The 24,381-nt window shown below is 41.4% G+C and overlaps 1 protein-coding gene across 1 annotated transcript in view; it reads right to left on the bottom strand.

Annotated features, from left to right (window-relative positions):
• Positions 1-2,455: 2,455 nt before the first annotated feature.
• Positions 2,456-24,381, bottom strand: part of NDRG1 (N-myc downstream regulated 1) — a 40,219-nt gene continuing 18,293 nt past the window's right edge. The window contains exons 4-16 of the mRNA XM_076329060.1: positions 19,152-19,257; positions 17,298-17,418; positions 15,280-15,342; positions 13,536-13,596; positions 12,991-13,077; positions 11,376-11,432; positions 10,317-10,420; positions 9,875-9,931; positions 8,876-8,927; positions 8,057-8,104; positions 6,452-6,487; positions 5,034-5,085; positions 2,456-4,307 (exon numbers count right to left, since the gene is read on the bottom strand). Of these exons, the coding sequence (XP_076185175.1) occupies positions 4,042-4,307; positions 5,034-5,085; positions 6,452-6,487; positions 8,057-8,104; positions 8,876-8,927; positions 9,875-9,931; positions 10,317-10,420; positions 11,376-11,432; positions 12,991-13,077; positions 13,536-13,596; positions 15,280-15,342; positions 17,298-17,418; positions 19,152-19,257 (1,110 nt within the window). The 3' untranslated portion in view covers positions 2,456-4,041. The remainder of the gene's footprint in view (positions 4,308-5,033; positions 5,086-6,451; positions 6,488-8,056; positions 8,105-8,875; positions 8,928-9,874; positions 9,932-10,316; positions 10,421-11,375; positions 11,433-12,990; positions 13,078-13,535; positions 13,597-15,279; positions 15,343-17,297; positions 17,419-19,151; positions 19,258-24,381) is intronic.

Raw genomic sequence — 24,381 nt, 5'->3', positions numbered from 1 at the left:
CAGACAGCATGTGGGAAGCGGGAGGACTGAGTTGCAAGCAGCACTTTGGAGACACTGCTCGATGTGTTGTGTTGGCAGAAACAACAGACAGTGTTACCGGCACATTGAGGATTGCAACAGATACTCTGCCCAAGATGCAAAAACAGACAGGAAGAGGATTCCAGCACTGAAGAGAAAAAATAAGCAGCTTTGCTATAAACTGTTTTCTCTCCAGCTCAGTCCATCACTTGCAACACATGACATTAATTATAAACCCCCAAAACACATCCAGGTTAAAGTTTCCAGCTGTTTAGTCTCTAGAGACTTTTAAAGAGGAAAGCAGCATCCTTCAGCACAAAAGTCCTGCAGCGATGACATGGTATTGGCACATCCTCTCCCACTCCTCTGCAAGGACAGGGAGGGAGAAAGCCATCTTGAAGTTTAGCCAGATTTTTGTACAGTAGATGTCGAGGCCCAGGCAGAGGTGGAAAGAACTCAGATTTCAGCAACGACACCCCTTCTGCTAGTGGTTTTGAAGAGCACCACTGCAGCAAAGATTTGGTATTGAGATACATTAATGCAATCAGGAAGCCCGTTGGTCCCCGAGAGCCCGTTCTCCTCTTCCACTCTTTCTAACCCCAAAAGCATTATGAAGGGTGAACTGTTTATTTTCTGGAAACCTTCCGTTATCCAATTTGAATTTCCTCTATGCTACAGGAGCTCCTTACTCCGTGGTGGCCATTCATCCTTTGAGAAAAAGGTGAAACCCCACCTCATCTTTTCTAGTTTAATGACACTACAGTACCCAGGCTAACTCTGTCTCCAAGAATAATGCAGAACTCAGCATTTGTCAGCTCTAGGAAGGGGTTTTATAAAAAATTTCTAATAAATCTTCAAGTTACTTGCAGCACAAGTGAAGGATACCAGGAGACCAGTACTTCAGGGAAAGAGGAGTCATAACTCCTTGTAAAAGGTAAGACACCACTCCTCTGTACTGTCCTCCAGCTTTTTTGTACAGGTACACACTGTTCCTTGCCAAATGAATAGTTTTTGTTGCAAAGCTGACATTTATAGTGGTCCTAGCAACTCCTCGCTGCTCAGAAGTGCTCGCAGATCCCTTTGTGCTGCAAGAACGCTTGGATGCATTCCTCCCCGTTAAACAAAAATAAACTGCCTAGGCTTGACAGGCACACCATGATGTCCTTGTGGAAGGAATGATTAGCCACTCCCAGAAAAGCTCAGTGAAGAACGTAACTTTGCCCTTCTTTTGTAAGATGAGTTGGCACAGGTTCCTCCCGTTTTCACTGGCACAGGCTGTGGTTAACCAAATCAAGCCCTTTGCTGGTATCAGTCCAATCATGACTGCTGAATCATCACACCTAGCAGAGCCTCGGCTCAGACATGCCAAATATTTGCTTTTGCCTCTTCCTATCAGGATTTTTTGACATGCAGGAGGAAGGAGAAGCCCAAAATAGTTCTAGCAAAGCCACAAACCCACCTGTCCCTGAAAACCCCAGTATGTTAAATCAGTCACTAGGTAAGAGGACCACATCCTCACTAAGGTCCCAATGCAGAAAGCACAGCAGAGCCATTTTGGTGACCGGGCTCTGTTGTTTCCTAAGCACCCCCACGCTGAACAGCACCAGTGCTCCCAGCCCCCCTGTACACATGGAAGGGAGCCTCCAAACCCGCTTCCCTGTGAAGGGCAGATACTGCTCAAGTTACAAAAAGCCCCAGTCTTTTAACAGGTAACCACTGAGATAAATAGAAGCTTAAGATGAAAAAGGACAACTGTACTTCTGCTTTAAGGATGGAAATAAAACAATGTTTTGATTCTTTCCTGCACCTTTAGATTCCTCTCCCTCTGGTATTTGGGGAGTCCTTTTAAAACTTATTTGTGAAGGGTTAATCTTTTCTCTCCTTTTCTGAAGTTAGATTCTTGCAAGAGGTCCAAGAAGAATAGCTTTTGGAAACTCAAAGTGGCATCTGCAATTTCAGTCAAGAGGCGCAAATACCTCCAGAGATTGGTGAGGAACATGTCACACATCAACGGATTTACAGATCAGATTGGGAACAGAAAGGATGCAACGAGCATGGCGCCAACTCCAGTGAGGAAGTCAGTGCACAGACCACAGACCTATGCACTAGACAGTATTGTATCTAGGGAAAAAAGAAAACTTCGAACTGCAAATAAACAGTACTCCATACCAAGCCCTCAATTTTGTTATGCATTTGTTAGAGCAAAATTATCCTTTAGTACTTGGAATAGCCAGTCACACCTAATACTGAGTGTGTTGTGTTTTCTTAGTATAAACAGTGGGCTGGAGTGGAAGAAAAAAGCTCTGAGCACATAAGTAGGGAAGGGCAGAGATATGAGCAAAAGAAAAAAGGTTTCATCGATACAAAGGGGTGACAAGAATATATTCCCACTGAGAAAGACTATTGTACTCCTGGTAAAACATTAAGACACCAGACATTGCAAAGTTACAAATTTATTCATTTTGAAATAAATACAAATACTTCATTAAGAAACTTTTCTTGATAGACTTTACACAATAGCTTTATTCTTTCTGGAAATTGTCTTTTCTTCCCACAAACTGTTACGGATATTCTACACAAGAGCTGAAGTTAGTCAATATAAAGTAACCTAGATGGTGTTCTTCTGAACAAGCAATCCCAAAGTATTAACATTTGCTATTTAACTGCTCGGCATTTGAGTTTTCTTGTTTGTGTGAGGACTGCAATGCAGCAGGTATGCACTGGAGCTCAGGAAATCCTGTCCCACTACCTATGGAAGGACGAACTTAAGAACGCCCAACTGTGAAAATCTGACTGGCGGAAAGGTATCAAGCCACTAGCATCAAAGAAAGTAACCCAAGGTATCAGGAGGCTACGTAAAGATGCAGAACCAGCAGATCATTACATTTATGCAGTCATTAAACACTGTATTTCACAGATAGTGTTGCCGCTCCACCACTTTGTGGAATACACTTCTCAGCACCAGTGAGATCTCAGAGTTTCAAATCCAGTAATTAGTGGCAGTTGAACGTACAGTATCTAATTACATGCCATCCCACAGTTATTCATCTCTCCTGACAAAGAACAGCTGGATCTGGCTTCGCTTACAGAATTCTGAATTTATCACAATTGTGCTGGACACAAAAACTTGAGCTGCAAAGATAAGAAGCTGTCTGAAGGAAAAATCAAGCTGTTTCTGCTTTGCTGGCATGTATGGCTACCCTACTTGTTACAACTACACCAACTTTTGCAGTATGGTAAACCTTTTGGCCCAAGATCCCAAAGAGGAAATGCTACCTTGCTTATTAAATTTAAATCCTGTCCTCATTCGGCTATGCAGGTTTTAGGGTCTAGGAAGGGAGAAGGAAAGGAAGACTGGAACTAAATCTCAAAAAAGCGAAATAAAAAAAGCTTAAAGTTTTAGTTTGTCTCAAAGTCACATTAAAATCACCTATTTTAGTAGTATATTATTGTACATAGGAAAACAGGCTTGAATACTAATGAATTAGAAGGCCTATAAATGCACGATACATTAACTTCTTTATCATTTGAAGTCAAGCTATATACAAAGAATTCAACTCCAGCTTCAACATGAGGCCATAACACATTTGTTTCGTTTCCTTCTTCAAAAGCCATCCACAATAGTGATTTTTTTCTCCCCCTCTTTGAAACTTGTCTCAAATTGTGCCAGTTTACTTCAAGAGAATAAGAGAGAAAGGGGCATGTAACAGCTTTGATTTTAAAGGAGGATATTAAGCAAGTCTAGTTTGACTCTGAAGTGTTTATAACCACATCAGCTTTTGGCAAGTATCCTTTAGAATTTGGCATCCATTGAAGGAGGGCACAATAGCAGCAACTGTCTGAGTTACAAGAATAACGATAGAGCAAACGAGATGCTTCTTTTCTTTGGTCCCTGTCAGACCCTGGTGAACAGAGTTCATCCTACAGAATAGCTTGAGATTAATACCAGTTATGTTTTTGTGATACACAGGGGGCATCCATTACTTTTTCACACTGTGACTAGCTTAAACCTCCCACAGCAACCTAACAGGACACTTCCATGGACTTGGGGCTTGATTGTTCAGCGTTGCTTGCCGAGTTCGGCGTCAGCTCAATGCGTGTGTCTGTGTGGGAGCGGTTCCTGGCACCATCCCCCGTGTGGGATCTGCTCCTCGTTCCCTCCCCGGTGTGAGACCGGCTCCTCGTGCCTTCCCCGGTGTGAGACCGGCTCCTCTGTCCTTCCAAAGAGGTTACGCTAGAGCCAGAAGCGGTGCGGGACCTCATCAACCTGGTCATGCTAGCAGAGGGGACTGGAAAAAGAGTCTTTCGTTAATGCCTTGCTTCGTGGGCTTGGAAAGAAGCCCTTGCCTTCCTCTCCAGCTCTAACCACCCTTGAAGAAGCCTTCAGGGTTGAATCTAGACTTTTCACAGTAGCTTCCTGTGCAGAAGTAGTACCACTGCTCCAGGCATACAGTTAAGGAGCCCAAATTACTAAGGCAAAAATCGGTGGCCATGGCTGAGGGATTCAAGACAGAGCTTTATGGCATGTTGCTGTGGCTGCAACAAGCCAGAGGAAAACTAAGGAGACTCATCAGATCCGCCGTTACTTTCAGATGTTTAACCTTTGCTGGCAGCCCAGGCTAGCAATGCATCTATACAATAGCAGTTGTCAGAAGCACATACATGAAGGATGAACAGCTACAAGTTAAAGCAGTCTCTGAACTAACAAGGTTTTAAATGTTGTGTGCAGCATATGAATCATCTCCTGTGATGCAACGAGGGGACACTATTACAAATATCCACCTTAAAAATATCAAGGTTTGTAGGTATAAGCTGTCTACAAAGCCCTCTACTATTCAGTAACATAATTTGGTCTGAAAACCCTTCGCCCAGACACCGCAGGTGTTTTTTTTCCCCTTGCAAATGCATATCCAACAGGGAAAAGATCACACATCTGGGATCATAAGACTCTGAATGCTTAGATGCCCAACGAACTTTGGTAGCCAGGTGAACCATTCCATAAAACCGATACTTACTGTATCCCATTCCCTGAACAAAGTATTTGAAAGCTTCTGCAAGCTTGGCAGGCTGCAAAAGAAAGAGTATTATTGTATGCAGTGCTCAGCAAGTTAGTTACATGACAATGTTAGAGATACCATAGATGCCCTATCTGAATAGGGACATCTTAACTATTCTCTGGGTTCTACTGAATGTCTGAAATTTTCACTTACATGAGAAAACTCCACCATTCCCCTCCCTGGTCTGTTCCCCTGCCCCGTTATTTTACCAAATGGACACGTGCGTTTGAGAATAAGATTTCTGGAGAAGTGACTACAAGTGGTCTAAGCCTGGCCCAAACTTTGCTCGCGCAGCTACTGAGGCAGATGAGCCAAAGTAGAACAACTGGCCTCACAAAATACACAAGGCAGTTCATACAGCATCGGTAATTCAGCAATTCCGAATCAGCAGAGAACAAATTCAGCTAGTCAGAGCTGACAGTTATGTTTATAGGGCAAAAAAGCTCAGCAGGAATACACAAGCACAACTGCGTATGACCGACATTCTTGCCATGAGGCACTCACTATTTTTCTCTGCTGCTGACACAGTGGCCAAATAAGCCTCAACCTCAATTATTGACCTTGTAAATATTGCCTATATTTTTGTTGTAATTTTATCTGAATCAGTTCAGGGAATGGACTCTATCAGAGAGGAGCAACGCACATACTCCTTTGTGGCTTTAAAAAGCCTTTTCCCCCCCTCCCACTGTAAAAGTACACACTGCCTGTACAGGGACTTCTCAGCTGCAGGTAATTACAAATTCAGTTTTCTCCTTAAGTTCAAGACCACCACGTTATATTGCTTAGAAATCTGTTTAGAAAACATCACATCCTAAAGCTGATTTACAGGTCAGCTGTTTTAGTGAAGCAACACTAGAGCACAGGTACATTTTAACTTTCCCAGCCTGGTTTTACTAGCAGCCTTGGAATTTATGCCTAAATGTATTTCAGAAACTCCAGTTCATTCTCAGTCAAGCCGGGTCAGTGTATGCAAGAACACAGCATTGTTATTTCCTGCCTCCCACTTTCCTGATCTATACTATAAATAGTCCAAATACGAGCATGTTTTTAAAGCACTAGTGCTCAAGCCTTAATCCATGTTAGCTTAGTAGATAGGCATAAAATAATACTTCCACATTCCCACCTCAGACCTTTACTTGGTTAAGACTTAATTAGTGGAAATAATATCCCCTCCCAATCTTAATGTTGCACTTCATTGGTCTTTAAAGAAAAAAAGAAAGCTCAGATGACCGTCTGACATCATTATTCGTGAAATCATAACCATCCTTTTGGCTGACATTTGGGAACAGCAAGTACCCTACAGGAAAACACCCATTTGTTGCAGTCTGACACGCTGCAGAACAGGATTAGTAGGATTTCCATCAGCCAAATCCTACCTGGGAAACTTGAGGGAGCCCACCGCAGTCAGCCATCTGAAACGGGGATGAGAACAGCCAGTTAGTGTAATGCCAGAGGAACTCATTTATGCTCAGGATATATTAAAATGACCTTTTTAGCTATCTGGCAGAAAAAGATTTATTTTTGTTGTGTGAGTAACATACATATAGATGAAGGCATCAAAGCAAGCAGGTAAATGTTTATAAAAGCTACAACTGCACCCCAGAAAACCCCAAAGTGTCTTGACCCTCAGACAAAGCATCAGCTGGAGCTACAAATAAATGGTTTTTGCTAGGCAGTGATTACCAGTTTCTTAGAAACTAGCCTATTAGTCCTGGTTACAAGTTCAGCTCTGAATTACAATAAGGTGACTCAGTATTGACCTGAATGACAAACGGGAGAGAGAACAAACACCTAAACCTCAGCGGTGAGAGGGAAAAATGATTTGCTGAGATTGCAGATGGCAAGCATCAGCCTGACTTGCCAAGGGAAGCAGGGAAAGCTGAATTAGAAAAGCTATCCTGAGTGCATGCAGTATTTTTGGAGCACTTCATTTTTCCTGCCACTCCACCCCTCAAAGCAAACCCAACAAAAACAGTCCTGTTCCAAGGAACACCACAAGCTGAAAACAGTTGAGTTGTGAATTACAGGAAACCCTAAATCCTATCTAGGATTAGTTAGCAGCAAAACAGGCCTGTAGCAGGATCTGGCATCAGCCGTATCCCTGGACTGAGCAAAGGCTGGCCACTGATAGAGGATCTGAGATAGTTTCAGATTTTTTCTTGGGGCGAGTCTGCCATGTCCACGTGGTAGGTCAGCAGTGTAACTCCTCAATGTTAGGCAGAAAAAGCATTGAAAAAAGTCATTGTTTATTATAATTTTCACTGACCAATTCAATAAAGAGAGATACAGTAAAAGTTCCCAGCAGCAGCATGACCAAATTTGTTTCACCGTTTGCATGCTATTACACTCATTGCATTTTACTTCATCAGTAACGAGCTGAAGATTGCATCCATACTCTGAATGCCAAGTATCAGCCAAAGCCTTTGCACGATGCTTTGCTGTTTGGAAGTGCATTTTACCAAGTTTTTGGAAAACAGAGTCATTTCTGACAGTAAGATGTCCTGGACTGTGTCCACATAAAAGGCAGGATGACAAAACTGTGGCTGATAGATCAGCTGTCTATTCATCTGACGCTACTGTTGAGGGACAGGCAAGCACAAGAACGGAACGAGTTGGTTTGCACTTCCACTCTGCTGATGCCTTTTTTAAACCTTTCCAAATACCTCAAGATCAACTTTGCCAGCTCTAGTCAAATTCATTATGGGTATGTGAAATACTGAGCATTTCAAGTCTCACCCCTAGTGTTTTAAAATGGAGGAGCTGAGGAATTCCCTGTTGTTAACTTTGACAAGAAGCCCCTAGTCTGGTTTACCCCACTAAAATACTCTTACCCTGAAGGAACTGCCCTTCCACATCCGAACTGGATTCTCACCGTGTTACCTGTACTGCAGCATATGGGAGTGGTTCTGCTTTTTTAGTTAATCCAGCTGATCGTAAATGAGGGAAATGCTTATTTTAAAAAAAACAGCTCTTGTTATTACCTTCAGAAGTGTGGTCCTTGTTGGGTCCAGCTTTGAGTTGCATTCAACCTATATTAAAGAACAGCAGCATAAGGCATTATACACAAGATTTTAATTATGAACTGCTGGATGAAAACAGATTAAATATCTTGTTTTCTGGCTTAATACAGACTAAATTGGGTATCTTAGGCTTCTGTGCAAAGACTCTATTTATACATATATACATCTTGAAACCCAAGTAGGTCAGTTCACATTTCTGACTGTATTCTTTTCCATGTACAAACCAACCCATTAGTTGGGAATTTGAGATTTTTTTTATCTGTTTCTGGGACTCCAGTGGCAACAACTGTTGTTTATCTTGTGATGGGGGGGTCATCTGGTAGCGTCCCAAGTAGCGAGCAGCCATATGGCCACAGGCCAGCAGACTGGGCATGCCCGTTAAGGCACAACACTTAAAGTCATCCAGTCATCTGGGGCGAGTTATAGTGGTCAAAAAGAAGCTCTTTGCTTCCATAGTGACCCAAGGCAGAGCTCCAACACCACAGAACAAGTTAAAATACCAGCGGCAGATTCCTCTCTAAAGGAAAATATTTGCGGTTCACTGGAACTGCTGTGGCGATTGTTCCTAACGCAGTAGCTATTAAATAATGGTGCACAGACAGAGGGGACAAACAGCGAGGAATTAATGGCAGCTCTCCCGCGGTCTGAAAGAGGAGAGCCAGCTGGGCTGGATCAATAGCAAGCGAGGTTGCTGTGCGGGCGTGAGCTCTGCCGGCCTCGCGCAGCTTCTTGGCTCGCCTGCCCGTTAGCATGGTGGCAAAGACGGCTCGATATACACACCACAGCATCCACCGCCGGGGAACTGTCGCCAACCACCAGGAGGACAGGGCATCTGCAAGGAAGCACACAAAAGAGGTATTATCTCTGTGATCCGGCCTGGACTTGCCCTAAGCTGCATTCTGTGTCACTGGAAGGATGAGACAGTTAAGTGTGTGAAAATGATTTCTTTTGTATTCCAGACACCTTAAATACACACCAAATCCACTGTATTAGCTGCAGATCTACTGACACGCTCTGATATCTTGCCTGAGAACCTGTCCTTTTCCCCACCTTGTAGAAATCAGCCCTTCCCAGTGCTCTTATTCCTTCTTTTAAAAGAAATTGAATGTGGGCATCAGCATCGAAGCCCCACCCCCACCCCCTACCCCCCTGAGCTCCAACTTTTGGATCTGTCCATCCAATTTCAACCAGATTGGCAGAGAAGCAGAGTCTCAAAGTCTCCTGTGTGTAAACATCAGCAGCTGAGCAGAGGACTTGACAACTGTTCCGTTGCACAAGCTGCATTATAACTGAAAAGCTATTAGCAGAAGATCTGGCAGATAGTCATTCTCATACCTGCTCCATCTTCCTGAACGTTTGTTGGTGTTTTTTTTTTTTTTACTTGGTTTTGTTTATGTTTTCTTGGATGCATAGGCACAGCTTAAGTGCATTCAGAGCTATAGTTTCCATTAACTAGGACATATTTCCAGGTGAAGCTAAGTATATCTACTTTCCAAGTACTGACTCTGTAAGCCTAAGTTTGCAGACACACAGTGACAGGAACTACTTAACTTTCCATTTCAGCTAATATGACTCTGAAGTTTGAAGAGGGGAAGTTTTCCTAATGGCGGTCCCTGACTTGCAGTAACGTTTTATCTCCTAGACAAAGTTACAAGATCCTTTGCTAGCACATAAGCACGTTCAGCTACAGCTCTGCAATGCATATGCAATGCACCCATTGATCACACCTCTTAGCTCACATCATGCACAGGTGAACTGGTAGGAAATAAAAATACTTACTGAAGGGTGACAACATTTATACCAGGAACAGGGCGCTCAATCTCTAGGTCTCGCCGACTAAAAAAAAAAATGGAGAGGACAAAGGCTCTTGATACACTGAAATTTTACAGATACTTCCATACTCTTCTAGTTTAGAGAAAGCACAGACACTCACGTATGTTAATTTAATCTGATACATGTTGTAGCCTCCACAACTGATGGAAAACCACTTTAGCCTGAAGTCTCAATGTCTCAGTTCAGTCCCAGTGTACCATCTATCTCCTCACAAATGCACAAGGTCCTTCTCCCATAAGCAAACCACCTGAGATCCCTAAAGGCACTGTCAGGCAGAACTTCATACTGGGGGAATACAAGTAACTCCACCACACAAGTAATACTGGCTCTAAGAGCTGGACAGCCTCTTAAAACAGTTTCCAGTTAGAAATCAGGTAAATGTATTTACCTGTTGTAAGAGTTGACAAAGAGATGAAGGTTGGTTTGATTCATATCATTAATAATATGCTGACGGTAAGTATGGATCAGGTCGTGGTTGCTGTGAATCTCTTCCTACAGTGGAGACAGAATCGTTCAGAATAGGGGCTATTTTCTGAAAGGATCTGAAGACATGGCACAGCAGTCATGTATCAGACTCATATCTACACAACAGGAGTGCACCTTTAGGGAAGGGACAACTTCTAGCACCCAGTGGTGTCACCCAGAATTAACATTAGCCTCCGATTGCAGTACAACATTTTTCACTTTAAAAACTTCAGTATGTTGTAATGTCAAGATCTTACAATTGCAAAACATGTAGTTGCAGTGCAGACGGTTACAGTCAGACAAGTGTGAGGTTTTAAAACAAAAAAAGATTCAGGATAAGAAGCTCAATAAATGTTTCCAGGGTAAAGCAGATGTTGAAAGCTTACAAACATATGTAATGTGGAACTTAATTTCACAATGGTAAATAACTAAGCTTCAAGGACTTCAATCACTAACGTTTTCAAACAGTTTGGTTCTAAAGTCTTTATAGATTAGTTCCATTCCTTGTCCTGCTGGAATGGAGTTTTCCATTGCAGTTACTAACAGTTTCAAACACAGCAAAGTAGCCTCAGAAAACAGTATAGCACTTTCCATTAAAGTAGGCTTGCACTGAAGAGCACCGTTAGTACTAATAACCAGCTTTCCCAGAGTTACAAGTATATTATGGTATAAAAAAAACCTGTGGGGTAATTCTGCTCAGAACATGAGCACATACGACACATACTCATGTTTAAATGTTGGCTGTCTACACAGGGAGCTGCTCCTACTAGAGTAGTCATGACTCAGACACACTTGAGTCATCAGGACACAGCACGCCCCATGGCAGCATACACCTCCAAAATACTGGGAACAAGTATGAATCCTATCTCACAGTTTAACTTTGTACTTTGTTGTTTAAATGAAGGCTTCTCCCCTCCTCCCAGCCCCAGGAGGTAAATACAGATGACTGAATACATCAGAGGAATCTTTCCAACATCCTTACCTTTCCAAAAAGATGTGAAATGACCAAGTCTGGTAAAGCATTTGTCCAACCTGAAATCTGAACAGCAAGATTATCTAAGTATCTGATATTAAAACAATCCTTGAACAATTGAAACCTTTCAATTACCCATAAGTAGACCAATTGATGTTTCTCTGCTGTCCTTATCTGTACAATATCTTGGATTGATATTTTTTCCCCCTCAATCCAACTAAAACACCATTAGGGGTTGTTTACATTTGAGTCATTCTCATAAGATATCTTTACTAATGCAGTTATACAGGGAACACACTACTAGTGGCATAGGTATATATGGAATCACTCCCTGCAAGAACACCAAGCAAACCAGCCAGTTGGGTGTCATTTAACCTCACTGCCCAACCTCCTCACTAACAACCCACACTGACAATACGTTGGAGCTGGTACCTAAAGCTCACGTCCCAGAGTATGTGCTCTTGCTTTGGAAGGACAGAAGGATACAGGGCACCTGCTGCACTCAAGGTCAGCAATACTTAAGAGAGGTGGAAGGCAGAGGCACAGATATGGAAGAATTTAATTACAGTGAGACATTGGGTGAGATAATCAAAATAGGTCAACTGGTACATCTCAATGTAGAGGAGTTACTAAATATACTTCCAGATCAAACTTACCAAAATAAACTGGTATGCAAAATTATTTTTAAAAAATGAGTAACTAAGCCTCAAAAGAATGTTACATCCCAGCTCAGGAAAGTTTCTCCCAGTATTATAAGGTTGTCATTACATTTAATATCACCCTAGACACTTACAGTGGGTTGACTCTATGTGTGGTTAAAAGATGACGCACTAATTTTTGTACTTCTCAGAGTGTTTATAACAACTGCCATTCACTTAGACATGACCCTGAATGATACAAAGTGCCTTCCATCAGTTTACCCTGAAAAATGCTTTAACAGATTAAATCTGAGTGACATGTAATATATACGACACGTTATATATACTGGTTCCAGGAAGATTTTTGATACCAGTTCTCAGCGCCTGTTTTCCCACATTGCAACCTTTCTTACAACTACAAAAGAATACGGTTAACAGGAGCTTCTTTGTATGTGAACATTTTCACTTAAAAGTCTGGTTGTATGAACAATCTGTCCACAGTTACCGTAGCTAATGCCCTTTTCTGAGTCTTTTTGGCATTTAAGACTCAGCTAGATGATTGAAACCTGAAAGATGTTGTTCTGAACATTTTTCTGTGCTCTAGTTCACATTTTGGACTGTGCTGGTAAACAAAGCCATGGACAAGAACTGAATGTTACACTACACTTTAAGTTTACTTGAAAGAAAGCTGTTTCCAAAACTACCCTGTGTCCAGGTTAAACTAGGTTTTCCCCAGCAGTCACTAGCTCTTAAGAATTGTCCATACCCAGTAGCTCCATTATACCATGGGTATCTGTTTCCTAGAAGTACTTACTTTTATCACTAGACCTACAGGAGGTATGTTTGCAAATGGAAAAATAAACCCCAAAGGAATTAGCCTGGGATATTTTGTGTCTGCAGCCATGCCTTGACACACAAGCTTGCCCAGCTCCTCATGCTTGACAGGCTCACAGTATGATTTATTTTTCTAACTTAAAAATGTTTACCTTAGTTGCTGCCCAGTCCATCCAACCTTCAGCACAAGGGTTTACATTAATGAGAACTAATCCCTCCACCATCTCTGTGTGGTTTAACTGCAAAAGAAAAGATTTAAGATTCATTGCATATCCTTTGCAACTTGACAGTCAGCATAAAATTTAAATTAGCAAATAATCTCCTGGGGAGGAAGGCGGTAGGTCTAGTTTTATCTTGCACAAAACAAGCGTATGTATGGAAAAAAAATTTTCATTAAAGCAATTCAACTGAGCAGCTGGAGAACATTAAGATTTAACTTCTTCTCCACCCTCAGTTTAAATAGAGAACTCCCATTAAAAAAACCTTCTGCAAACTAACTGGGTAGAGCCCAGGCCTTAAAATGGAAAATCTAGGTCTTCTGGATTAGCTATCCCGCAGATTGTGGTATTTCACTTAAAAGCCTAACTGCTTACTTAAATGGGCACGGCAGAGCAGGAATTCTCTGTACATGCTACGGGGATGACAACACGTCAGGGAAATCGGGTTAAAGGCTTTAGGGAAGCTCCACGAAACTTACAGCAAATCTGGTTAAGATGTAGGCACCGGCTCCAGTTCCCATTCCTATAACGGTCTTCAGCCTGCACAGCAATTAAACGGAAGAGACAAATGAGTCAGACAGCACTGAAAATAAACAAACCTGCATCAGCAGCCTTCCTCTTTCATTCACGCCAGCGTGTATCTACAGAAGGGTGGGTTGCAGCTCGGGTAAACCGTGGACCCTCAGCAACGCCACCGGCCCCAGTAAGGAGCTCGACGTAGCAGCTGGATTGTTATCGGCAGATTTGCGGGACGCTGGTCCTCATGCATTTGCAGGGCAGCAGCAATTCTCACTTATCTTTAAGTAAATATATTGAGCAACCATAGCATTGTTCTGCTCCTGGAAGGAAATGGTTACTCTCTGCCAGAAAAACTTATAAGACACAGTCCTGAAACCTGAAATACAAAGCTCCCCCCTCCCCAGGCTCCCCCTGCCCTCCACAATACAGCTATCCAACTGGGACGCTGATCCCTCTCTAACAGGGGGCTGGCAGGCAAGCCTCTCATGCTATCCAGCCATGGGGGTGATTAAGTTTAAACTTCATAACCAAACAGGGCAGAGACAAACCAAATATTTGCGTTAACTGAAACGGGTTTTAAAGCATCACCTTCAAGGTCTTAGAAAATACGTGGAAGGGAAGACTAGACAAAACCACTCAGAAAAACAGGTTATACAATGCTTTTAGGAAAATACCTGAGGATAGATTTCATTCTCATTAGCAATATTAAATCGAGGCTTTGTAAGTACACTCCAGCTTAATTGATTTTCAAGGCACTGACATTACGTTAGCATTTTTTTCAGTGCAAGAGCAGAATTGGCAACACTGTGCCTTATATCAGGCATTTCAAAAAACACATCTCTTAAGAAGGTAGTGAGGTAAACTGGTCCAAGGTATTGCAAGAGCTGGTTACAACAGCTGAACAATGTCTAAATTGGGTGCTGGTCTGAGACTAAATCCCCCGCCAGCAGTCCAGCCTGTCTGCTCTTCAAGGCTGCCTAAACCTGAATGCCAGGCTTTCTCTGCTTGGTTTGCAAACCCCTTGGAGGTGCCTACCTGCAATCTTCATTGTGTACCAGGAGCACCAACTCTGCAGAGAAGGTGCCTTTCTCAGCTACAGCTCCTGCTAAAGCTAAGCTTTAAGGGAGGACACACACCTAAACCTGTTGCAGATAGACAACAGAGGAACACTGCCACCAGGTCCTTCAACACCGGCAATCTGGCATCGGCACTTGGTAGTAGAAAAGGCTTAAGGAGGTTGGACTGACCCCCTGAGACACTCAAGCCACAGAAACAAAACAGTAAGCATCTTCAGATGGGACCACGTTTTTTTTCTGCTAACCACACAGGAAAACGTGGGTTGTTACAGTGGGAAGAACAGATTGTCTGTGCCCTGCCCCTGTGAGGGCAATGCATAGAAAATACTAGAGGAAGCCCCTAAATTAGGCACATGGGATTTCACTCAAAGTTGCTTCCCGTTTAAAAATAAACAGACATTTCAAAGAAGGCCAAAAAATAAGCTCTTTCAGAAACAAAGGCAGAAGTGATTCATCTATAACAGAGGAATTTAAAAACAACCACAGCTGTAATTCTAGCAAACAAAATGCCAGGTAGCCAGACCAAAGCTTCAGCGGCAGCACAGGCGAATATCTGCTCTGCCCTGCTCTTTCGATGTGCCACATAGAGAGAAGAATGAGGAAAATAAGTAAGTAATTCTGCACTCACCCAAACTGTTTCAGGATTCCGGGAAGCATTTCGGCCAGCTGATCCATGGAGGGATACACGTACCTACAACAAATATGTTTGTGGAGTTACTACACCACTTTTAGTAGAGTAGGCTGGGATGTTTAGAGACACAGCAGTCACTGTAGATTTAATACCAAATGTGCTCATTACGAGATCATTGACAGTATGACCTGAATTTAAATCAGGAGCAAGCACAAGTAAGTAATTTAGCAGAAATATGAGCATAATCTAGATGGTACTTTATGTGAGTTACAGGATGATAGATGTCTGGTCTGGCAGAGAGCAAAACAGACCATAATGAATCTCTTCCAAGAAAAGTTAACACTTAAAGCTTATGAAAAAGTTTGAACTTGAGAGGTGAGTTTCCAGCCACATTCACCACATTTGTTCTTCTAGTCTACCACAAAAAAGTTTCCCTGTGTTGCAGAATCACAGACTACAGCAATGAGATCTAGATCTTTGGCAAATAATTTGCATGCATGTTTTCAGGGACACACAAATTACCATAGGATAAATAAGAATAACTTTCTATTAATATTGATGGAGAAAAAGGCATAGGAAGGGCTACAAAGCTGCTGAGAAGTTCAATAAAGACAGCTGTCAGTTAATGCCCCTGGTCTTCTGCAGAGCAGATACAAAATTTTGAGGGAAGGCAATTCTGAGCAAAATCTCAACCGAGCAGCACATGGAAAAAAATCCACCCAAAGTAGCTGGAGAACATCTGCCTAGGATGTATCCAAATCTCTGCTTCCCATCAGGACTACACCTAATGATTCTCTAGTTTAGTCTCCAAAATAAAACCAAACAAAAAAACAAACAGTGCAAAAGTACTTTAAGTTATTTTCTTAGATTTTCTTGTTAGGAAACTAAACCTTGTCATGACAAAAGCTAGTGTCACCACAACAGCTGTGACTTTTAACTTGAGCATGCTGGCCTCCCAGCTGGAGGGCTGGGAGAGATAATTCAGCTTCTTGTGCTGTCATCATGATGTTATTAAGCAGTGGTCTTTACTAGCATAGATCATGATTGCTGCCCTATGCAGCTGACAACTCAGAAATGTTAATGCTTGTTCAGGACATGAGGGTTAAGACACTTAAAAGCTCATGATTCAAACAAATACAAAGTGGGGGTGACTGAAATAGCTTTGTAGGCTGCTCTGGTAGTCAACTGGGCCATTGCAGTTAACACTAGCTGAGAACTTGGCCCATCATGACCTCCTCAGCATCAGACCAGCTTAAATATTAAGAAGGGAAATAGACTGGCTCATGCAATAAGGGTACATGTAAGCTCCTTAATACCTAGTTTTTACTGAACAACTGTTCCTTGCCTTGTACCCTCCCCTTGGCATGTTGGCTGCTCCCTTCCTCAACAAAGCTGATTCTCACCCAAGGGGCATCTTAAGGCAAATCTGTCTCATTTGTGGTCATGGCACACAAGGTTTCCAAGAGTTACAGCACCATTCGTGATACACAGTCAGAAGTATACAGCTACCTGTGATATTCTGGGGGGGTACCTCACTTTGTTAATGTCCAACAACTTGGATTTTCCGGGTTGGTTATCAAGTCTACTTATCAATATCTACCATGCTGCCATTTCATAAAAAACATGGATTTAGGAAGGACATTATATAATGGCTAATGCCTATCTTGTTTATAGTAACAAATTAGTTTTGTATTTGTATTCAGGATGTCATTACAAAACAACGTAACTCGATATTTAAACTGACAGATGTAGACATCTGTCAAGGAACTGCTTTACAAGCAGCCTAGTTATCAGAGATAAAACACAAAATTACAGCCCCAAAGTCTACTGTGAACTGGCACAACGCAACAGAGCTCCCAGAGCTCCAGTACCTTAGAAATAGAGCATCAGGATTTAAGTTCAAAAGCCAACTACTGTGTTTGCTGCAAGTGCTTTTTAATTAAACTGCAGATCAAGACTCTTTTTCCAGAAAGAGGATAACTCTGAAAGCACGGGCTGTTTCCCTGACAACTCACCCAGCTTGGAAAGACGGTGCTCCATCCTGCTGACCGGGTGCATCCACATGGCAGACTGCAAAGTGTTGGGTAATTTCCTGCATATCCTCAAAGTTGAAGAGAGGATTGAAGCAAGTTTTATCTTGAAAAGGAAAAGAAAATATGGAATAATTATGCTGAGGGAAAATAGTAAGTTTTCAACTACAATAAAATTATTTATTAACCTGTCCTGCAGATTAATGGAAAGTTGGTTCAATCAGGTGAGCTATGTTATTGCCTGGGAAAAGTGGCAGTCCTTTATCTCTGAGGAGGAAAGACCAGTGAAGCCCTGCTACAAAGCAACCTGTGCCAACTTGCTTTAATTCCTTGAAGCAAAAACACTGAACAGCTCCTTCCTTATGGCCAGCTAAGATTTATCCATGTTACTTTGGTACCTGCCAGAAGTATTTGCTTGGTGCACCAAAATCTCAAAAAAATCATTCTTTATGCAAAGTTAAAATACTAATAAAATACAGTCAGATGTATTCATCTCAGGTTTTAGCTTAGATGAAATTACCCATTTACTTGTCCAGTCATTTTTCTTTGGATTGTGTCAAAACAGATGGAGGAAAAAAGTATCCAAGGCTGAGATCGTGACTTGTGCTTTTGCCCAAATATTACAAGATAAACATTACACGATCAGCTGCTGCAGGCAGCTCAAGACAAAAGCGTCCTTCTGGGATACTCAGTGCTGTAGGCTCCCAACTTTGAGGTGATTTGATTTCTGATTTTTAAGCAATATTAATGTGGGGAGAGGGTTAGCATATTTTCCTCCTGGAGTGGAAAGCATGAATTCTGTAGCACCATCTTTGAGATGCCTAGAAAACGGTTCAATGTTCTGTGTGTGTTTCTGAATGTCTTCACACTACAAGTAAAATCATTGCAAAATATAAAACATTTTTAGCTCAAATCAGCTTTAGGAGAATATGCAAGAAAGGGAGAGAAAGTTTATTCACCATAAAGATAGACTTTGTAACTCTAGAAAGAAAAAAGTCTTATTCAAAGATGGGATCCAGATTAAGCTCTGCCCTGATCCACTGAAAATCCAAAATAAAGTAAGGCAGTTCCACAAAAAACAGGCAAGAAAACACTTTTTTTCTTATAAGTAATATCTGCCCCCCCAGCAACAGCCAGACTTTAAAGATCTGCAGGTGTTTTTAAATGTAAATATTGATAACTGATTAAGAAACAGTAAATTGTGTGAAGCAAACAGTACTGGTGAAAAGAACAAATTAGAGCAGATCTGGATATTAGGTCATAGAATCATTAAGGTTGGAAAAGACCTCTAAGATCATTGAGTCCAATCGTCAACCCAACACCAGGTCATTATATTCTTGGATATGACAGATAAGGTAAAAGGCACTTAAAGTTATTTTCTTAATACTGGCTAAAGACACAATGCCAGCACTCATTTTGTCATCCTGATTTGACACGTAATTCATATAAACCCACAGCAGCATAAGACTGGTTATCAGACAGGAACCTAAGACAAAGCACCAGCAATGTTGTTTTCAACCCTGCTGGCAATATACCCTCAGCCATCCCCTACAGATGTTTTTACAGCATTTATACATGGTCATTATGAGCTACCAAAGATCTTTGCCTCCTTTAAGTGAAATATTCCAATTATTTACTTTGCAAGGATAAAAAAAAAATCTGAGAATTAAACTTGCTGTAAGAAAGGCACTAGATACCACCTAACAGGTTACAATGCACATAAACAAGCAAGGACGTGGGAAAGGTTTCCAAACCATCGCCGCTTCCACACCTTTGATTACGGCAGTAGTGTTAAGGAGCCAGGCCATACCTGTGCTATCAAATAAAAAGTCTGCTTACGATTCAGCCCGATGTCATGGTAGGTGAGGATAGCTGGGCGGTTCCCTCTGGGAGTCCCACACATGGTGACATGGACCGAGCCATGCACAGTCTCCACATCTTGCTCCTGGCAAAGAACAGGAGGAATCTGTTAGCGGCTTGTCCGCCCGCTGCAGCGGACCTCTGGGTGACCATGAGCACAGGTCCTGCCCCATCCCAGGGTCTGCCCGCAGCCCCGGGGGTCTCCGCAATTCCCGTGCTAACGCACCCCGTTCTTCCTCACGGTGGGGGCTCCCTGCTAACGTTTTACATTCAGCTGTCATCTACTCCAGTCCACAGACAACTACAGAAGCACTTAAGCTGCTAGCTCTAAGCAGATGCTGAGGGAATAGCGAAATAGTTTTTAATCTCATTAAAAGGCAGCATGAGAAAAAAAGAAAAAAAAAAGAAAGCAGTTCGGTGCAATGACACCTAAAATAATAACAGCTTACAACTATAATGCAAGTTGCCAAAAGAAAATACTTCTGTTTTCTAGGAAAAGGACTTTAACTCAGCAAATAACTACTATTCCCCAAAGAAAGCAGTATTAAGTAGCCTGTATTCACCATAAAGACTTATCACACCGTGGGGCCTTGTGATTATAGTAGCCTTCCCCAATAAACACGACAGCCACATATGTTAGCTTTATGGCTTGCTGTGTATAGACCTGACCGTAAACCCAACTGTCTAAAGTTTGCTATAGAGCAGCATATCCACAACATTGTTGTGGCGATTATCAGAGAAACAACGTTAAGAAGCATACTGCTATTATTTGACATAACAGGAGTTTGTACTATTTAATGATCTTAAAGCTAAGGACACCTTTATTATCAAATCAAAGTCCCCCTGAGTACCATCCTTTATCTATTGGATGTCTATGTAAGTTAGATGCGACTTGGGTTGTACTAACATCCACAACATATGGAACAGATTTTTTTGTTTCTTTTGCACTTGAACTTCAGATGGGTATAAACAATTTGTTATTTTGCCAACATGTATAAAGGGAATCGCAAAACAACAGTTATTTATGACACATTTACAGTACCGTTATACTCGCATAACAGTCAAGGCAGTATATAGTTAGTAGCCAGTCTTAGCATTTCATCAGAATATTTTATTTACTGTACAGGACACAGATATCCGTGTCATTCAGTACAGTGTACTGTCTGCTACTGCCCAGCTTGCTTGACTTGCTCCATGCAGTAATGCCCAGAGGCAAAGTCCAAGTTAAATTCAAATTTATTACAAATTATGCTGTAGGAATCAGGTGCGTACAGCCTCTGTGAAAACCTTTACAGAGCAAAGCACAGAAGCTCTTCTGAGATTTGAGGTATTAATTTGATCTAAATCGCAGCTTGGTAATTTGATACATGAAATACACCACGTGTTTTGTTGAAAATAAGGATGCTAGGCAACACCATTCCACATTTCACCTATTTTCTTTGCAATTACACATTTACATCTGTTTTAAGTTACAAGCATAGCAACGAATCAAGATCTGCCCCTGACTTGTAGTCCGGGCGAGCTGAGCATCACTGCTATCTGAACTATACTCCATTGAAACACTAATGTTCAGCTTTTATGTCTCCTTCGAGATTCATTCCTCTGCATACTCACTGCATTATTTAGCAGGTAAGCTGAATCTTCCATATCCAGCACCATCTTTAGGCAAAACAGGGTGATAAATCCAGCAAGTCAGACAGAGAACAGTAGCTGGTTTCTGCTTTGTCCAAGTAGGAAACTAGGTTATATAGACAAGCTGCTATCCTGCATAGGCTTATGACTCCCATAATGCCCAGCTAGAAAAACCAAAACAGACTAATTCATGAGGATGCCATTCTTAAATAGGATTTGAATCAGGTTTGATCAGGAGAAGCACTTACTAAATAGAGCTCAGACATCGAAGATGAACTAAGTCGCTGCCACACAATGTACAAAGTGCCAAATTTCAAATCTGGGAATGAGTACAGTCTTTCCTGTTGCTGTTTCATTCAGGTTTTGATAAGTTTAGCTTCATTTCAGGTTTTGTTATCTCAAATGCTAGAACACCCCAAATTCATTCTAAATTAAATCAGAAGCAAGTTCTCTCCTAAAAGCCAGGAGTAAAGTTTCCAGTAAGAACACGAAAGACACTGAAGTCTTAGTGTAAGTCAGAATCATTCTTCACAACAACAAAAACAAGGACTTTAAATGTTTGAAATCTAGTATTTTCCAAAGTAGATAAGCAACATTTAGTCTAAAGTATTCCTACATCAGTCATACTAATGTTACTGTAAGTTTCACTTTGGCAGAAAATAGGGTATTGTAGGTATATTCATTATACAATACTCCAGAAGAGATTTGCAGTAGCAATAGATAGCAATTAGTAACAGCAATTAGTATTTTCCACATTCTACCTGCCTTCTGTACTCTGGATAATTTTCAATACAGAGCATAAAAATCGATAGTTTGGCAACCTTAATACCAGTAATGAGAGTAAATGATATTGTGTAACACACCTCCTGCTGAGTGTGGAATATAGAAATTATTTCCTCCTCAGAGACTAATAAGGTATTTTGTATCATCAGATTTTTATTGCTAGATCCTTGCAGTAACAGCACTGAAAACCTAGAAGTGTGTTTTCTTAGGAGGGACCACCTTTCAAGATTTGGGACCTTCTTCCTTTGTGCATGAAAGAAAAAATCTGTTCATGGTAGGTAAAGCCAGACCCTTGAACCTGCACATCCCACTGACCTCCACAGCTAATTCTTCTGGAACTAGAAGCCTGAGCCTAGTTCAAACTCAGTGTCAACTAAGAATAGTTCAGAGACGACAGGCGACCATACTCCTAATTACTGGCATAAATCACAGTCAGTTTAACAACTGGTTTAATTCCTCATTATCTTCACAGTAAGACTCCCCTAATTCAAAAGGGTTGTGCTATTTTCCATTAGCTCAAATTCTTAACAACAAATACCCAAAACGTTCTCCTAAAAACCAATCAATTCAAACCAGTTTCTTCGATGACATCAAACCAACAACTTCACATCCCTATTGATCCTATTAAAGATCAGGAGATTTGTCTACGTGATGTAGGGATGGATGTTTTCAAAATGCAGAGCACTGAAAACAGATGGCAGCACATCCCAATCAATGTCAACATTATAGTAAGAGGCTCTTCAACTGATTTATATTAAAACACCATCTTGGAAAAAAATCCAACGTACACTAATCCGATAGAAGGATAAAGACAAACACACCATCTGTTCACTTCTCTCACTTTAACAGAGGTGCAGGCTTGTCTTAGTACCCTAAAAATACACACAAAACTACTTTTGATACATGCAATTTAAGAGAGGCTATCTTAATTTGAAGGAGCTGATCCATTCTAAAGTAGATTTTATTTTTGGGTCAAGTGACATTTTTTGACGTTTTGTCATGAGGTTAGAGCCAATTTGTAAGTCCATAACACAGGAGAGCTCATTTATTCCTTCCCCTCTCTACCCTGGCTAAGGAAGACATGGATTGAGGAACATGCTTATGAACAGGTTGTTTTCTGAAGTATGGGATATGCAACCAAAACACTTTAGATATCTAAAAAGGAAAACCACACACATATTGCACATTTTGCTAAAAACGCCGTATTTTATATTTTAAGTAAAATACTGCGTTCCATCAAGATTATTTTAAAGCTTTCAAATATACTTAATCCTCAATTACCATCTCATGCTTTTATTTTAATTTATATTATGCCTGTTAAATACACCTCCCTTCTCTTGCCTCAGAGCTGAGGGAAATGCTTCACAGCTTTTAACGAGGATTTAAATCATTTTTAAATTGCTAAGAGACAGTAGATTTTAAGTTCACATTACTTAAGAAATTTAATATACTAATACCTGCATATGCTATTTTTCATTTCTTTTTTCCAGTATCTTGACGATCAAATATATTTGAGCTTTTAACGTGGTATTGCAATGTTGGGTTTCAAATCCCCTTTGCCCTGAGGTTATTTAGCATTTTCCCCTAGCTTTTTCTACTCCAAAATAGTTATTTCAATTAATCTTATGTTCTTCTAAAAACCCAATACCCACCTGTCCAGCTATTTTATTTTCTTTTTTTTTTTTTTTTGTTAAGACTTCTATTTTGAATTAGCAGTATTAAGAAAAAGGTTCCCCAATTTAGGTTGTGAGTTGGGTACATTAATAAGTATGATGACTTTAGATGTAAATGTAAGGGACTCTGCTAAGGTGGATGCCAGTAACAAAAACTTTGGTGCAGGAACTGAAGCAGATTATTGCAATAGTTCTGCCCAAGAATTCTTCCTAGTCTGATTAGCACTGGGTCACACTGCTCTGCAAAAGCACAAAACCACAATCACCCCCATCCCTTTCCTTCAGAGACCTAAAAGGACGAGGAAATCCATGTAACATGCTGCAAAGCCCCAAACTGCATCCACCGATGCCTGTGGGAAACCCACCCCATCGCGCCATGAGGACCAGCCGATTTGTCTCCCGTTGCAAGGCGCCTCTTTCCTTCTCTTCTGCATGCAGGAGGAGGAGGAGGGAAAGCAGAAGTGGTCCTTGCATGCTGGTGGATATAGATGGCCATAAGCCACGAATTGCAAGGGACAAACTCATCTCTGCCACCTACAGCTGCCACACAGCCCGGAAAGTTTTGCTTAGTTATTGAGAAAGCAGTCTCCTGATGGACTGCTCACTTCTGAAACACAAAGCTAAGAGAATTATATACAGTGACGAGAAGCCAGGTCTCCGCCGGCTCCAATGCTACCAAGCGAGAGAACAGGCAAATACATCAAACTGGAAATACAATTAAAATGTGTTTGGCGTTAAGCCGAACTAAAGCAGCACAGGGCACACTGCCCTGCACCCGTTTATCATTAATTGTGCTAAAACAGGTTTGGTCAGGAGCACTCCCCTTCTTGGGAGGCAGGGGACCTTCACTTAAATTTTCAGGTAGGTGCCACAGACAGACATATAGTGCTGACTAGAGGTAGTTCAGAGCTGTCAGTTCTTCCATCTCGTCTTGGCCATCCCCTAGTAACTCCATGAAAGCTTTCCTCCAGAGAACAACCAGTGGCTTACTTCAAAATGGAAAGGTATGTTTAATTCAAATCTGTCTAAGACAGCATGTGAAATAAGAGTCTATCTCTTTCCAAATCTGAATAACTAGATATAATTTATTGTTGGAACCAACACACCTCACAGGCAGTCAC

Source organism: Aptenodytes patagonicus, chromosome 2 (assembly GCF_965638725.1).
Source record: "Aptenodytes patagonicus chromosome 2, bAptPat1.pri.cur, whole genome shotgun sequence".
Taxonomy (NCBI): Eukaryota; Metazoa; Chordata; class Aves; order Sphenisciformes; family Spheniscidae; genus Aptenodytes; species Aptenodytes patagonicus.
This window is presented reverse-complemented; position numbering and strand designations above follow the sequence as displayed.